This window comes from Eublepharis macularius, chromosome 6, assembly GCF_028583425.1.
Source record: "Eublepharis macularius isolate TG4126 chromosome 6, MPM_Emac_v1.0, whole genome shotgun sequence".
Lineage (NCBI taxonomy): Eukaryota > Metazoa > Chordata > Lepidosauria > Squamata > Eublepharidae > Eublepharis > Eublepharis macularius.
Window position 1 is genome coordinate 23,931,102 of NC_072795.1, and position 16,989 is coordinate 23,948,090.

The 16,989-nt window shown below is 41.3% G+C and overlaps 1 protein-coding gene across 6 annotated transcripts in view; it reads left to right on the plus strand.

Annotated features, from left to right (window-relative positions):
- Positions 1-16,989, plus strand: part of MECOM (MDS1 and EVI1 complex locus) — a 362,312-nt gene that overhangs the window by 289,775 nt on the left and 55,548 nt on the right. For all 6 annotated transcript variants that reach the window (XM_054982632.1, XM_054982634.1, XM_054982633.1 and 3 more), the window contains exons 3-5: positions 12,857-12,959; positions 13,088-13,304; positions 16,812-16,959. In XM_054982632.1, coding sequence (XP_054838607.1) covers positions 12,911-12,959; positions 13,088-13,304; positions 16,812-16,959 — 414 coding nt within the window. In that variant the 5' untranslated portion in view covers positions 12,857-12,910. The remainder of the gene's footprint in view (positions 1-12,856; positions 12,960-13,087; positions 13,305-16,811; positions 16,960-16,989) is intronic.

Here is a 16,989-nt window from a genome sequence, read left to right on the forward strand (position 1 = left end):
GGAAATACGTGTGTTATGAATTCAGACTGAAGCCTATGATTTTATATATTTATGGCACTGTACTTAGTGAATGTGTGCGTATATACATGCACACGACGCTAATGGTTTCACACATTTCATATGAAAAGTCGGGGGAATTCCATCCGTGATAAAGATGAAAGGGTCACTTTGTAAAAGCAATAAAGTTGCCCCTCCTTACTTTATATAATGGTAACAGCAATTGCCTTTCTGAACACATATGTTGTGCTTTTATCTCTGTGAAATAGACATTTGCCATCATTCTGGAGAGACTATTTGCAGGAAAAAAAATCTGATTTGGGCATGTCTGGCAGTAGCACAGTCCCTGAGGAACTCTTTATCACTGTATCATGTGGTTCAAGGCTGATGTCTAGTCTCGCATCGGGAGGCATTCCAGATTTGATTCCAGATTTGGAATCTTGGTCTATTAAAATGAGCATTGAAGACACTTTTTTCCCCCTATGCAACATATTTGCCCTTAATGAGTTTCTTGGTTTGAGTTGAGTTTCCATTGGCAGTGGTATAGCTTGAGTTTGCTTGTTGCTGCTCTTGTTGTGTTGTACTGTTTCCCTTCCCTACCTTGCAAATTCTATATTGAAAGACAGGCTATACATACAAGCTAACGAAATAATCAAGCGTTAAATAGGGTTGCCAACATCCAGGTGGAGCCTGGAGATCTGTCAGAATTATAACTGATCTCCAGACTATGGAGATCACTTCCCCTGAAGAAAATGGCTGCTTTGGAGAGTGAACATTGTGGCATTATATCCCACTGAGGTCCCTTCCCTTCTCAAATGTTGCCCCCCTAGACTCTATCTCCAAATCTCCAGGAATTTCCCAATCTGAATTTGGCAATCCTAGCTTGCTACTGACAATCTGTCGTACTGATATAGAAATTAGAATGTTCCACTAACATAGATTCATATCCATCCTTCATCCATGAAGTTAATTGAGCCAATCAAACTATCTCAACTTGGCCTAGCTTGGGGCGGGGGGGGGGAGTGTTGTGATATGTAAAAGGGGGGAGGGGAAACCAATACTGTTCTGAGTTCTTCCGGGGATGAGTTGATAAAAAATAACTAGTTGTATGGTCATAGTTGTGTGTATATTCTGGAACAGTATCTTGCAAATTCAAAGTTTGGGATCCTTTTTTTAGAAAAAAGAAAAAGCCAAGTCTCTAGCCCTTTGGACTGTAAAGATAGACTTGAAATTGTAATGCCTGGTGAAGTCTCAGAAACGGAGGTAGGACATAGCTGAGCTTCCTGAGACCCCATGTGCCTAGTAACTATATATATATTTTTAAGTGAGGTGCTACAACTGGTTTGATTTGGCCCTGAGAAATTATAGAGCCAAAGTAGACAAGGCTTGGCCTTGTACATGGCAGCTTTACATTTTCCTATGAGGCAGTACTTCTTTTACTCTTCAGTAAATTTATGTAGCCATATATGAGATTAAGAAGCTGCTCAAGAAGAGAGCATAGCTCTCGGGCTTGTCTTAGATGTAACACCTTTCTTTTTAGAAATTCCTAGCTGGTATCCTTACCAGATAATATGTGTTCTATGATATCCAGAAGTAGCCAACTCATCTTTCTGACATGGAAAATGCCTGTTCTACCCGTCTATAGACCTTTCTGAAGTTTCAGAGGTCACCTTATAAATGTAATAGTCACTTTTATGAAGGGCCACTGTGCTCTAAGGTACAGGGCTACAGTTAAGTAGCAAATCATATTACTCACATATTGGGAAATATCATTTCAAAGACAAAGCACTATAGAATAAATACTCTTGGGCTTGTATCTGAGGATACGGAGAGCCTAATATGAATGGGATATATGTTCAAAGTAATTTATTGCCTCTTATTTTCATGGAGTACTCTTTTTGCCTCCAGTTGTGGCTGGTCTTCCATAGCTTTTATTTTTTTAAGCAAGACCTTTTCAATTATACTAGGTAAAAAAGGAATGTCCCTGCCTTCCACAAGAGAGTAATTCTGTATGCTTTCAAATAAAAAAAGAAGAAATATGTAACATTAGGAATGCCTGTTGACACCAAATTAAAACTGCCAGCAATATAATATGTTATGTAATTGCATCCTATTCTAATTGAAATCCAGTTAAATTGCAGTTTGGCGTAGGCATTTTTAGGCAGGTTATTAAATGGACTTTAATTTTGCTTGCATGTCAAGAAATAGTAAAGCTATCTACCCAAGATAGCTAAATAGAACTTCCTGGTGCACGAGCAGTATGCCTCTGAATTAAGGTTGCCAGTCCCCCTACCTTGAAACCAGTAGGGGTGCCCCTGGCAGGAGTGTGCCCCTTCTCATCTTTTTCTATGTTTGGGGTCAATTCTTAAAGAGTTGGCCCTGCTGACACTCCATTACTTCTGGTTTAAACCAGAAGTTGCATCATTGGGAGCGTGGATGCCACATGCTCCAGCCAGCCTCGCCACACCTTCCCCTTGCTGGCCAGGTGAGCAGTGAGGGGGAGTAACAGCTGAGGTGGGGCTCTTCCACCTCCACTGGAGCCTGGCATCCCTACTTTGAATAGCAGATACTGAAGACCAAAGGTTGGAGACAAGTGTTGCTTTTGTATCCTGGTTGTGTGAGCTTCCCTGGTTGTCCGCTTTTGGTTTCATCATACTGGACTCAGATGACCTTTGACACAGCGGAGTGGTTGCTAATGTCATATTTTGGAATTTTTGTGATTAACTGGCAACATTTTACTTCCTTACAAAATTGAACTTGGTCTCGCCTTCTTATCATTTCAAAGGGAAAAAATGCCTTTTCCTTTCCAAGTGACAAATTCTCCAGCTGTGAAAAGCACAGCAATGAATGAGTATGATGCAAATGATGACAGTTGCGTGCAAATAAAATATGTGAAATAGCTGTGCCCTTCCATCTCAGCATGCATTTCTCATCTGGACTTCAAGGGTGGATGTTGCCCTCTTTTTATGTAAGGATGAAGGATATTAGAATCAAATGGCTAGCTCCAACAGATCTGTTCCACTAATGGAGGCACTTTCCTCCAGCAGAAGGAGCCTTCCTCTGACACAAGACACTCAGAAGAACTCAGAAGAGCATCTTGCATCAAGGGAAGACTCATTCCATCAGTGAAAAGCATCTTCAGATCTTTCATATATTATTTGAAAATCTCCAAGCCTATATGCACACACAGCTGGTGCAGTGTACTTCATGGAGCCTGCTGCTTTGCACAACTATTGTCAGATAGAATTACTTCTGTAATTGCAGAAGTGTCAAAGCGTACTTTGCCACTGCATTGGAGTCAGGGGGCTTAGAAGGTTGTGGCTTGGCTTCAGACTGCACTGCTAGCCTATCTTCTTCAGTGGGCCCCAAAGACTGCTCTATCTGGAGGACTGCAAGGTCCCATGCTTATCAGAGGCAGTAAAGCAGTGTGGGAGTCTTTACGCAGCACAGTTGTGCATGCCAGCATTGGTGGACACAGCAACTGCTCCACTACTAAGGACCAATCTGTAAATTCTTTTGTAAGGTACCTAGATCTTGTCTTTACAGGAAGAATGTAGCTCCCTAACTTCTTCATGTATATGAATTTTTAAATATATCATTTAAAAAATCAAAAATCAAGCATCAAAAGATAATAAAAGGAGATTAAAACAGTATTCAATAAAAACAGCCAATAAAACGTTACTGTTTCCATCAGACATTCAAAAATGTGACCAAATGTCTCCAAATTTCATCTGAAGTACTGAAGAAATATTTTCATAAACTGTGAGGGACAATTAACCTGGGTCAGAGGTAGGGTTGCAAAACTGATCCTGGGAACAAGTGGGAGAGTTGGGGGGGTGACATGGGGGGCATGTGTCGTAGGCATCATACTGGTGCCACTATGTCACTTCTGGGTACTACCTAGAAGTGCCAATTGGTAGCTCTAGGAATTGCTGGAAACCTTATGGTAAGCGTTATGGTTTAAGAGCGATTCCTAGAGCTACTGACTGCCACTTCCAGGTTGCACCTGGAACAGATGTGCTGACATGGAGGACACTGGTGTTTTTTTGTTTTGTTTTTCTCCCACCACCACTCCAAGTTGCAACGGGCAACAGAGGCAATTGTTAGGAGGCCTCCCATTATGGCAGCTCTAGTCTAGCATATGGCAGCTCTGTCTTGCATATCCACCAATCTCACCTCTGCCAGCCTGGGCAAACTGTTAAACAATAAAGCCAAACATTTATAGAGCTTTCACTTTTCTTGGTCTTGTATTGGTCATTTGACATGTTCATCAACGGTTTGGAAAAGACTACAGTTTATGGAAACATTGCTCTGACTCTGAATATAGCCTGACAATCAGGTTCTATGTTTTTAATTTTACTATTGTGTACACCATATAATAAATATTTACTTTCAAGAATATTGCCAAACATTTATAGTGCTTTCACTTTTCACAACTGTTTACAACAGTTGTACAGGCAGACCCATATTGTTATCTTCTATACTCCAGATTGCGGGGGAGGGGTCTGAAGTTTGAAGAGAGCGAGTTGCCTAAGGCCACCTATTGAGTGTGTGTCAGAAACAAAATTTTAACTTAGGTTCTCCCAGCTCATAGTTCTTAACCAATTTGCTACTCCAGTTAAAGACCTCAGACCACAGTTATGTTCTTCTGGGAGTGGTGATCTTTCATGCCCCACTCCTAAGGCATTTGGGGCTTCTGAGGTCATCAACCCCATTTTGATGCAACAATGTAAGCATTTCCTTTTTTTCACTGTCTATATAGCATCAGGTGGTTACTCGCATATACGAATGATCCGTCATAGGTCAATCAGCGCAGGCTGACCTTTCATACCCCACTAACATGACACTTTTCAGTGAAGAGAAACCTCCAGCGTTCTGGTTGTTTGCTCATCACCACTGTAAAATCTGCCATTTGGAACTTCAATTAAATCCAAAGGAACAGCTAAAAGGAAGCATCTCGTGGCTACAGAGCACAGCCTGAACATCTTGCCCTCCTTCTTCCTACACTCTGTAAGTCAGCAGTTCAGTCATGTCTTGTGCTGATCAGCCCATAACTTACTATTCCCTTTCAAATGTTCCAAGGCCATTAGACTTCTGGAGAAAAGTCAGATTTAAATACATTTATCTTAATAAATGGAAAAGCAAGTGTTGCTTAAAGCAAATATTCAGTGCATGCAATGTTGACATCAGATTTATTTGCAGGACTTAAGAGCTGGCCTTACTTAAATCTGTTTCAGCCTCGGATCAAATGAATTTGGTCGTCCCAACCTGGCCCCCAGTGAATCGAAGTCCACATCACCCGCTCACAGCATCATTTGTCACAATTGGCAGTATCTGCTCATGAGAAAATTATTTTCTGTGCAGTAGGCTTGAGGTGCATTAGCAGAGCTGTATGGGGAAGCACACGGAAGGGCAGTGAGTGCTGTGGTCGGGATGGCTCAGTATGAGTCTTGTTTTCATAAGGCCCAATAAATAGCAAGTTAAAGCTGAGAATGAGCTTGAGCTCAGTTAACTCTGTGCTCTCCAGTTTGCCATTCATGTTCACTCACCTTTTCAAAAGTCCCATGTGAAAACCCAACCGGGCTACTGCCGTCACCATCTATTTTCTCCCTCTCTCTCTGAAATGTATTATAAAAGTTACTTGCCATGCATATTTACTGCAAAGAACAAGGAAGTGTCTCATGGGTGTTCTTGGAAAAAGGCACAAAAAACTGGAATGACTAAGGATGGAGGGAGGCTTACTATAGGTTAAGCATGATTATGCACAGTGTGGTAGAAAGCAGACGGGGAGAACTGTTTATAGATCTCTCGCAAGCCACCTAATGAAACCAATTGGCAGTACATTCAGGAAGGACAGAGTAAGTCCTTTTCCCATGCAGCGCTTATAGAATTCACGGCCAGAATACATGGCAATGACCACTAGCTTAGATGGCTTTTAAAAAAGAATTTGATAGATGGAAGACGGGCCTATCAGTACTCACTGTGATGGCTAAGTAACAACCATCATGTTCAGCAGCAGTATGCCGCTGCATACTAAGGTTGCCAGCTCCTGTTGGGAAATTCCTGGAGATTGGGGGGGGGGGGGAGCCTGGAAAGGGTGGGGTTTGAGGATAGGTGGGACACAACAAGGTATAATGCCATAGAGTTCAGCCTACAAAGCAGCCATTTTCTCCAGGGGAACTGATCTCTGTGGTCTGGAGATCCGTTGTAATTCCAGGAGATCTCCAGCCACTACCTGGAGGCTGGCAGCCCTACTGCATACCAATTGCTGGAAGACAACAGCGGGGGTGGGGTGGGTGGGAAGGGGATATTGTGTTTCTGCCCTCCTTGTGATTTGCTTGGGGAATCTCGGTTGTCACTGTGAGATGGGATGGATTTTTGGTCTGACCCAGTAGAATTTAAATGTCCCTATGTGCGGAGAATGGCTTATATAAGATGTGTTTTTGCATTCCTCATTCTCACCCAATCAAAATATGCACAAAACCTTTCAATGCACAGTTTACTTGCCCTATCATTCTTCCCATGGCATGTTGCATGACGAATCAAAATCTCCTAGGAGGACAAAATCACATTGTAATTATTCCAGATTAATGCATTATTCTCTGATACCAAACATAGTTACTGGGATTTGAACTTCAGTGATTTCAATGGATCTTACATCTAAATGGAGGGATCCAGGTGTAAGGCCTGATTCAGAAAGACATTTGTGCAACATGTAAACAAGGACTTTACCACTGACAACTTTTCAACAGGAACATTGCAGTGCTTGTAGGGTTGCTATCTTCAGGTTGGAAAATTCCTGGAAATTTGGGGCTGGAGATTGGGGAGGGTGTGGTTTGGGGAGGGACCACAGTGAAAAGCAGCCATTTTCTTCAGGGGAACTGATCTCTATAGTCTGGAGATCAGTTGTAATACATGGGGATCTCCAGACCGCACCTGGAGGTTGAAAACCCTAGCTGCTTGGCTTGCTCATATTAGCAGATGGCATTAAGTCAATGTTGTTGGTAAAAATAGCATCACTTGGCACGGAGGGTCTGTAGTTCAGTGGTAGAACACACACTTCACCTGCTGATTGCTAGAAATCAAACTGCAATTAAAAGCCAGCCATGCAAGGAAGGCTGTTTCTTTTTGCTCAGAAGGCAAATTCAGGCTGAAGGGAATTGAGTGGCCTACTACTTAGAAAAGAGAACAAAACTTGGACCACTCAAAACCGTCTCTGGATCAACATTCTAACCTTCTGACTTGATCACACTTGACCAAGTGGAGCGCAAGTGAACAGGGAGGAATACATGTGAGTCTGTTCACTTGCCATTCAACTGTCATTCGTCACTTGTATCTTGGCCCTATGTTGACTCCAAGACTGGACCTTTAAAGCCTTGAATCTGGGCCTATAGTACAAAGTGGAATGTCTCTGTCTGAGGTAGAGGTGTCATTTTAGTGCCAGTTGCTAGAGGGTACCACAAGGATACCTTGGGTGGCTGTTGCCTGTGTGATGGACTGCATGCTTTATAATGCCTGGAAAGGATGTACACACAAAACTGCAGGACTGTTAAGGGTTAATCCCTCACAGAATCAAAGAAGTTTGAGTGACAGGCTACTCCAAGGCATCTGATTGGGTGGCATGAGCTGTAAAGAGGAGGATCTGTTTTCAGGGAGTGGAATCAGTATGAAGAGTTGAGGGACTGGAATTGTAACAGAGAAAGCAGTTTTAACACTGACAGGAGAACTGGGGAAAGTGGGCAAAGAGGCTTGGGAAGTAGGTGCAAATTCCCATTCGGATCAAAGAAAGGGGATAGATCTTCTAAGGAGAGGAGACTTTCCCTATCCAGTCAAACAGGGAGGTTGCTCTGGACAATGAAGAGATCCTTGGTTGGGTGTGGTTGGAAACTGCCTGGGGAGACCTTCAGATTCAGTTAATGATTGAAGGAAGAGCTGTTTGAAGAGAGGGTGATTGGGGTACTAGAAAGTGGGTACCAGCATTCCTAACTTTAGAAGAGAAAGAGAAAAGTAAAAGAAAGTATTCTATAATGCTTGGGGAGAAATGACCAAAGTCTCAAAACAGAAGCCTTTAAGTATCTGTGAATAGCTTACAAATTGAAGTTTGTGCATGTCCTGATCTTACCTCAGATATATATGTTGAATATATATCGGTTGACATTGCCAACCTCTGATTTCACCTGACCCTTTTCCTCTAAAGTAAACAAACTAGTTAGCTATTTTTGGAATTTTAAAAACGCCTCTGGTACCATTTCTGTTGTTTAAGGATGAGGGAATGTCATACCTTGCTTGTGAGTCTCTGAGAGGCATCTGGTTGGCCACTGTGGATGCACCTTTCATCAGAATTCAGTCTAGATTTGTTTCTGGCACCTCATCATAACCCAAATAGTTTTAGGAACTGCAGTCAGAAGCCAAATCCCAGTCCAGATGTGTTGTGGATTATGAAGCTTGTGGCTTATCTTTCTGACTCCCCAAAATGTAATCCTGTTTGGCCTTTATATTTTTATCTGTGCCATCCTAAGCAAAGTTCTACCCTTCTAAGCCCCTTGACTTCAATGGACTGAAAGGGTGTAGCTTTGCTTAGAATTGTACAATATCTAGACGCGCCATTTCCTCGTCATGTTTAGGTTCCATCTTGGATGCTGAGTTCCTATAGACAAATTTCATGATGAATCAAAATATGTTAGAAAATGTGAAGTGAGGCTGGATGGCTTCAGTGCTGTTGTTGTCTAGGTCTTATATTCCCCTCCCCTCTTATTTTTGATTTGTTCAGGTTAAGTCAAACTGAACCAGACCGAACAAAGTCTGCAATATCAGTGTTTTCTTTCCTTTAAAAACAGCCAACCTTTTAAAAAAAAGCTTTTGGTGTACGTGTTAAGGCAGCATTTCTCTTTGCGAGACCTTGCTGTGAAGTTCTAATATGTCACCATTCAAATGTCAGCATGCTGTTGGGAAGGAAGCTAATAACTTAAACTTTTGAGAGCTGCCAACAAAAGAAGTAATTCAGATTGTGGAATGAATGCCATTGTGTTCTTGGGGGAAATAGATTTCCAGAACGAAACATGCTACTTGGAAGCATTTATCTTTGTGTGTGTGTGTGTGTGTGTGTGTGTGTGTGTGTGCAAACAGGCAGATAAGAGAGCTCTGGATTTGGAGACAACTAACAGTAGCTGGTGGCCCATGTATTTGATGATTAATGTTTTTCCCCCCTTCAAACTTTTGTCTGTGGAGGAGCAGCCACGAAGAAGCCCTCAACTCATTCTCTGGAAATAGTGTGTCACACCCAAATTTAGTCCACATCACAGTTTGTGGGATATGCCATCTTCAGGTGATGGATGGACTGGTTCTAAAAATAAACAAACCACAGAATTTCAAAAAATGAAAAAGAAAAGGAAGAAGCAAACAAATGTGAAGAAATGTAATACTCTTCATTAAGGTATTTGTAGGGTTTTTTTTCCTCCCAGTGCATAGTTGTGGTCAGGGCCTCTTCTGAGGAAAAAAAAACCAATTAGGTTTTAGAGCCACCTTCTGGAGTTACTATAGAACTGCATCAATGTTCAGTCAGAGTTTTATGCCATTGGCACAAGTGACAGAGGCATGAGTGTGTCTACTTTCTGAGAACTCCCTCTGGGGATTTCATGATAAAGCTGGGGCTTCTTCTTATACCCTTTTGTTCTCAGTTATTGTATCCTGCAAGTATTAATAACTGTTGCAAAGTTAGTTTTGCAAAATAGGAGGTTGATTTATTTTTCATTTATTTGGTAAAAGAACAGGCTAGCAAAAGCTTTTCAAAATGATTTTTTTTTCATGAGACAGAATTGTCACTAGCCCGATATATATTGTTCTTAGGCATTTGTGTTTCGCAGAGTTCCTGTCATAGCTTTAATGTGTCTGCACTAATGAGCCAAACAATGTCAAAATTCAGAGCAAGAGATCCATAGAGAGCTAGGATAGGAAAACTCATTTGCAGAACAGGAACTATACAACTTAACATAACCGATAATGAATAAGTTAACTGATAATCCATAAAGTGTCCACAGCCCGAATTCTGGCTTTTGTGAGTCCTTTATTAGGAAGAGGCACACATAAAGATCTCATAATAAATATACACAGGAGCACTTGGCACAATTGTTTTATTGCACTGGCATAAATCTATGCATGGTTCACGCTTGACAACTGTTCTATCATTTCCCTTTCTGTAAAGCATATCCCAAAAGCTCTTCAATCCCATGAAAACCTTTCCTTGCCATTCCTTTCAAATACTCGATGTGCTAGTGTCCCCACACATCTCCAACTCAGTTAAGCACCCGAACTTAAAGATTTGATTTTCTTTTTTCAAAGAGCCATATTTGATTCCATGCTGAAGCACATTTGGCTGCTGGGCCATAGGTTGCAGACCTCCGTTTTAGAGCATGCCTAAGAAAATAACTCTCAGTAATGCAGTTTCTAGGTAAGCCAATAAGAGAAAGAAAGCTTTTCTTCATTAAGACTATATGTAAAGACCTCAGCTGATCACAAATTAGGGGTTTCCTCTTGAGTGTATGATGGTGTTGAATACATTATTGATATTACTTCTCTTAAATTCTTTTTAGGGCCTAGCTATCTGACAAGGATTTATTCCACATTTGTGTGGGGCAGCTCTAGAAAAAATGGAGTTGCAAAGGCTTAATGAAGGCTGTTGTTAAGGGAGCAAAGATCTTGTTACATGCTTGTCATGCAATTCACTATGATGATGTCTAAATGTAAGCACCTGGCCAACTAGAATTTGTTAGCTCCCCCACAAATGGGGATTCCTAACCTGGATTATCCCCAGATTAGAATCCCAGTTTGGCAGAGGAGGGGGATACATGAAATTCAATTAACATGGGTACTCGTGTTTAGGTTTTGCAGCAAATAAGAGACATTCTCTGTTGCTTATCCACAGTTACGGAATTACTTTTCTTTGGCAATTCACCAACTTGTTGGTGGCTGAGATTGTTTATTTGGGACAACTTTTAGGAGTTACGGTTAAGCCCTTATCTCAGTGCATGAATTTTATGCTCTTTAATTTGACCATTTGTAATGTTTTCCCCCATTTGTTATGCACCTGAGACTTTAAGATGAAGTGAGTTTTATTTAAAATATTTTAATTATTTTCAGCAATGCCAGAAAAAGTCAAAGTGCAACAAGTCATGTGAACAGACAAAGCCACCTTATACCAAGTCAGACTATTGAGACATTTAGTTCAGTATAAGGATTGTCAGCTCTGGGTTGGGAAATTCCTAGAGATTTGGGGGTGGAGCCTGGGGAGGGCAGGGTTTGGAGAGGGGAGAGGCCTCAGCAGAGTATAGTGCCACAGAGTTCACCCATTTTCTCCAGTTGTAATTCTGGGTCTGGAGATCAGTTGTAATACTGGGAGATCTCCAGACCCCGCCAGGAATTTGGAATTTGGGCAGAGATGTGGTTTTCACAACAGTTACTACCTGAAATGCTTTAGGTAGAAATGCTAGGGATTGAACTCGGAGTCTTCTGCAATTAAACCATTTGTTTTATTGTAAGCTTATGGCTCCTCTCTTCTGCTTAGACTGGGCTGAGGCCTCAAGATGATGGAATGGTCCATATGTTCAGGCACTTCTCAGTGATATCCAGCTACTTTGCTTGCATAAGTTATTCTTTATGATTAATCCTGTTTTCCCAATTCTTACGACATATGGTTTGGATCCTATGACTGCATTCCCCTTGAGCTAGACAGCATGTGCTGTGACGCATGCTTCCTCTGCCACTAGGTCTTCCCTTTGCACAAGATCAGTGTTTTCCAATGAGCCCTCATGTGAGTGGAAGTGCTAGCAGCAGAAGAAGTGCATTCCACACCGGACGCTATCCAGTGCGCGTGGAATACAGTCATAGGGTCCAAGCTTCAGCTGGATTCTCCTTTGGTACTTGACTTCACACCGATTGCCTCCATGGAATTACCATTCACTTCTGCTGCTGTAAAAGGAGAGGAAAGTCAAGCCTTGTGTATTGTGTCCTTAGGTTGTACATTTGGAGGAAAAAAGAGTCGTATTTGAATACATCTGTCTCCCCAATGGCAGAAATTGGACTTTTCAGTCAATTGCCTATACAGTCCATATTAAAGAAAGATTTGTGAATTGACAGAGAGCAATAACAATCTTCTCCTTGTCACACGGTGTACTCCTCAACATATTTCTTGAAGGATATATATTTTTTCATTGCATAAGAACTCAAAGAGCATCAGTCTCAGTATAAATCTAGGAAATAAATCAGCATGTTTACACTGTGAGCATATGAAGCAGCTTACACTGAGCCAGACAACTGGTTCTCCTTGCTTGGTATTTTCTACAGCAGCATTCCAAGGTATTGGGTAGAAGATTTCCCAGCTCTACTGCCCAAGATCCTTTCTTAAACTGGGCATTCCAGATAATGAATCTGGGGATCTTTTGTAAGCAAAGCCTGGGCTGTACCATTTGAGTTCTGGAGAACTTGGAAAGCTTGCATCATTTTGATTGGTCTTGATAAACAAGTTGTCATGCCTTTTGTGTTTGGACTTTTCTTGGGAACCAGCACAGCTACATGTAACTTCTCTTTATTTATTAGCTATTTATTTCAAACATTTTCTTCATGCACCACAACTTGGGTTAGCATCAAATCCAAATGGCAACAAATCATCAATAAATCAGAACACGCACTAAGCTAAGGCCAGCTCCTAAACTCCTGTGCCCTTTACTGCAGTTACGGCTAATTTGGCCTCTTGTCTGTGCTTGAAACAGAAGACTTTGTAGAAACATTTGCAGAAGCATTTTCATAAAAATCTTATTTGGGTACTGTGTGCTTATCGCCACTCATTGCAATTCTGTTTTTTCAGATATATTACAGAGTAGTAAGAGACATTGAACCTGGGGAAGAACTTCTTCTGTTCATGAAGACTGAAGACTATTCCCATGAAACAATGGCTCCAGACATTCACGGTCAGCAATTCTTTATGGCGGTTACCAAATTTGATACCAGAAGTTCTCTAATAATAAATGCTTAGGGCAAACTTAGCTTCTCGCCTTCATGGAATAATATTGAGAATAATGACCGATTTGCCTTACAGAGGAGCGTCAGTATCGCTGTGAAGATTGTGACCAGCTGTTTGAGTCCAAGGCAGAACTGGTGGACCATCAGAAATTCCCATGCAGCACGCCTCACTCGGCCTTTTCTATGGTGGAAGAGGAATTCCAGCCAAAGCTTGACAAGGAGAATGATCTCCATGACATGCAAGACATCCAAGAGTGCAAAGAATGTGATCAAGTGTTCTCTGATGTACAAAGGTAGGGATTGGGCATTTTAAAAGGAAAGCAACTATGCAGAGGTGGTCAGGTTTCTGAAATACTTTAAGAGCTAGACCAATCCAGAGAATATCTAAAGCCCCTGAAGCTGCTTTATACATTGGTTCAATATTGTCCAGTCTGATTCATGGTCGTTTCCCAGGGTCTCAGGTAGAGAAAGGTATTTCCCAAGCCCTGCCACCTGAGATACTTTAACTGGTGATGTCAGGGTTTGAGCCTGAGAAATTCTGCACGTGAAACTTGGGTTGTACCCAGGGCTTTTTTTCAGCTGGAACGCAGTGGAACGGAGTTCGGGAACCTCTTGAAAATGGTCACATGGCTGGTGGCCCCGCCCCCTGAGCTCCAGACAGAGGGGAGTTTAGATTGCCCTCTGTGCCGCAGAGTGGCATGGAGGGCAATCTAAACTCCCTTCTGTCTGGAGCTCAGGGGGCGGGGTCACCAGCCATGTGACCATTTTCTCTGAGGGCAACCCACTGAGTTCCACCACCTCTTTTCCCAGAAAAAAAGCCCTGGTTGTACCCCTGAGCCTTGGCCCCTTGGCAGAGCAGAATGTCCAGTGGTTAGCAAGAGGAGCTGTGGTGTCCTGCAACTAAGGGCCAAGCTACACATGACAAATGACACTTGAACGGCAAGTGTATTTCTCCCTGTTCACTTGCCCTCCACTCAATCCACTTGCCGTTCAAGTGTCATTCGTCATGTGTAGCTTGGCCCTAAGACTTATTGCCCTTACATGTGATAAACCTACATATGACAAAGTCATTTATATATGTTGCAAAATTTCACTTTTCTGAGTGGAAAAAATTGGTCTAATTTGGGACAGAATTGTGTGTGTGTTTAAATTTTAGAGTAGATCCATATCCTGTTCATTCATCGTACAAATTAATTTGTGTTCTTTTAGAAGAAACTAGGTAGGTCATCATGATATGATCACTTACATGGAATTATGGTAATCTCGACAAAATGATGACTTTCTGTCACCTCCCCACCCCACCCTGTGGCCATATATGAAAGGATTTGGATCTGGAGGCTTCTCCTTATCAACAAGATCATTTAGTACAAGGCCAAGTATTTCCACACAGGTTGGAAGCAAAGGGAAGCAATTTCTTGAACATATCTCGAAAACAATCCTGTGAAAAATCAAGCACTGCCCTTCCTTGTTACAGTTGTGAGAATTAGGACACAATGCTGGGAATTAGGACATTAAGATGTATCTTTTGTGTTAAAGTGGAGCATTCATAAAATCATGAATCTTAAAGGGGGGATCAGGAGGACTGTAACCACCAGCCCCACCCTGCCCACCTCCATGCGCCAAAAGTTCCTTGTTGGCAGAACTGACAAATTATATGCACAAGATATCAGATCTCATATAGAGAACCTATGTATTTACTTCCTGTGCATGCATAAACACTGTATACAAAGGAATGTTAGGACATGGATATTAGTCTTGGACATATTACTGGAATCCTGATGCCCGCTTCCATGCATCAATTGTATAGAGTTTTAGAATGTCTGGAAAGGGTTGTGTTAACTGGTATCAAATCCTTAACTACTTACATGACAGCAGTGTAACAAAAGACCTCACTGTGATAATAACCCATGGGTATCTCCTTGCTTGCCTGACTGATAGCTTAGGACCATTAGCGGAAGCCAAACTATTTTATTCATAGAACTTAGTATTTTTAAGATGCCTTATTCAACTCTGTACTTGTCAACAATCAGAGATCAGCTGACCATATGGTAGGTCAGCTGATCACCTTCCTGTGTAGGTCTGCTGCCCGCATGACTACATAGCAGCCACAAAATAGTCCGTAAATCTCTAGGATGGGAGTGAATGCAAGGTCAGGACTCAGGAATGATTTTAGGGTATCGTTATGATCCTTATTTAAAATATTTAGCACACATCTAAATATGATAATTGTATCGGGCTTTGAGAGTAGGTGCAGCCTCAGAAATTAAACTTTGGTCCCAAGAAATATCCCTGCAAGAAAAACTCAAACCTTGAGGGAAAGCTGTCTGGACTTTACCCAGTGGATGGGTGACAATCGTGCTTTTCTTGAGCTGAAGACTCATCTTTCGGGAAGACCTTAAAGGGTATTAAAGGCTTGAAATAAAGTCCAGGGGAAAAAAATCAGATGAAGAGAAATCATAAATTGCTTTGCTAGAGTGAGAGAGAAAAGGTGAAAAATGATACCCAAGGCAGCCTGGCTGAAAAACATTTAAATTATTTAAAAGCTGATACATGACAGGAACAGTTGAAGGCAGAAGAATATAGAAAAAAGAATTCTAAATTTTAAAAAAAGCTGAGATGGATGCTGAGATTGCTGACATATCTGTAGGCTTCTGGGCATGTGTAATGACTAAGGATCCCACTTCCTATAGAACTACTTTAAACCTGTGTAGGGGGATAATAGTGAAAGCAACAGTAAATTCCGCATGAAGTATTATGGAAAAAAACAATCATATTAACTAAGATGAGAACCATGACTCGCTATGTACTAAATGTAATAATGACAGAGTTTAGAGTCTTTGAAAAGATTCGGAAGAAATTAATATCACTCTCTTCGGTTTATTGAGTGAAAAACAGTCAGTGCACTGAACGTAGCAAAGAAAAAGCGTATCCCATTGGATCAGCAGACATTGGAGGGGGAGAAGATACCAAGTCAAGCATTTTCTCCTTTTCATGTCACAGAAAAGGTGTGTTGGCTGTATTCTCCGAGGGTGCAGCACATACCTAAAGACGGTTTCACTCTCTCCTGACAGCTGCTTTTCACAACTGTTTTTGAGACCAGGAAGTCTTTGGATCCAACCCAATATCAATAAAACAAACTAAAGAGCTGCAGGCACTGAAGAACTAGCAGCAGATAAACAACGATACAAGAATACGCCCTGCTAAACAAAATTCCTAGTTTTAATAATATCCAACGAGGACTTGTTTTAAACAGGATTTTTCTTCAAGAACACTAGGAAAAAAGGTAGATTAGAAAAACCTCCCCCATAACTATCCAGCCCGCAGAGATTAAAGGGACTATCTGTATAATGAATATTGGTTTATTTTAATCTGTCTCCTCTCTGATTTAAGGAAGAAAGAAATCGCAACCAAAGTATTCTTTTTAAAATAATTAAGTTGTTTCATATATAAAATATATATTTTTGTTGCACTGTTGGAATTTTCAGTCTTTCTGACAACTGTTATGAATATTCTAGTGCACCTCCTCTTTTATTATATCCTGTGCAATTGGGAGATACATGTTTTCAAATTATGTATTCATTGTTATTCAGTAAAGATATATTTAAAACAACATTACATCCATTGGGTTTGTAGGATTAAATGTTCTGTTTATTCTTTGATTATTGTGACTTTGAGATGAAATAATATCTGGTATGAAACAACATCTGTTTTCCCACCTCTTTATTTCTTGGGAATAGCAGGAGAAATCTCTGATCGTCTGTATCCGAAGTCTCCCTAAACAACCCTCTATGTCTTTACAGCTTAGAAAAGCACATGCTGTCCCACACTGAAGAAAGGGAGTACAAGTGCGACCAGTGCCCCAAAGCCTTTAACTGGAAGTCTAACTTGATACGCCACCAGATGTCACATGACAGTGGGAAGCACTACGAATGTGAAAACTGTGCCAAGGTACCGTGAATTTATAGGGTGCCTGGGATT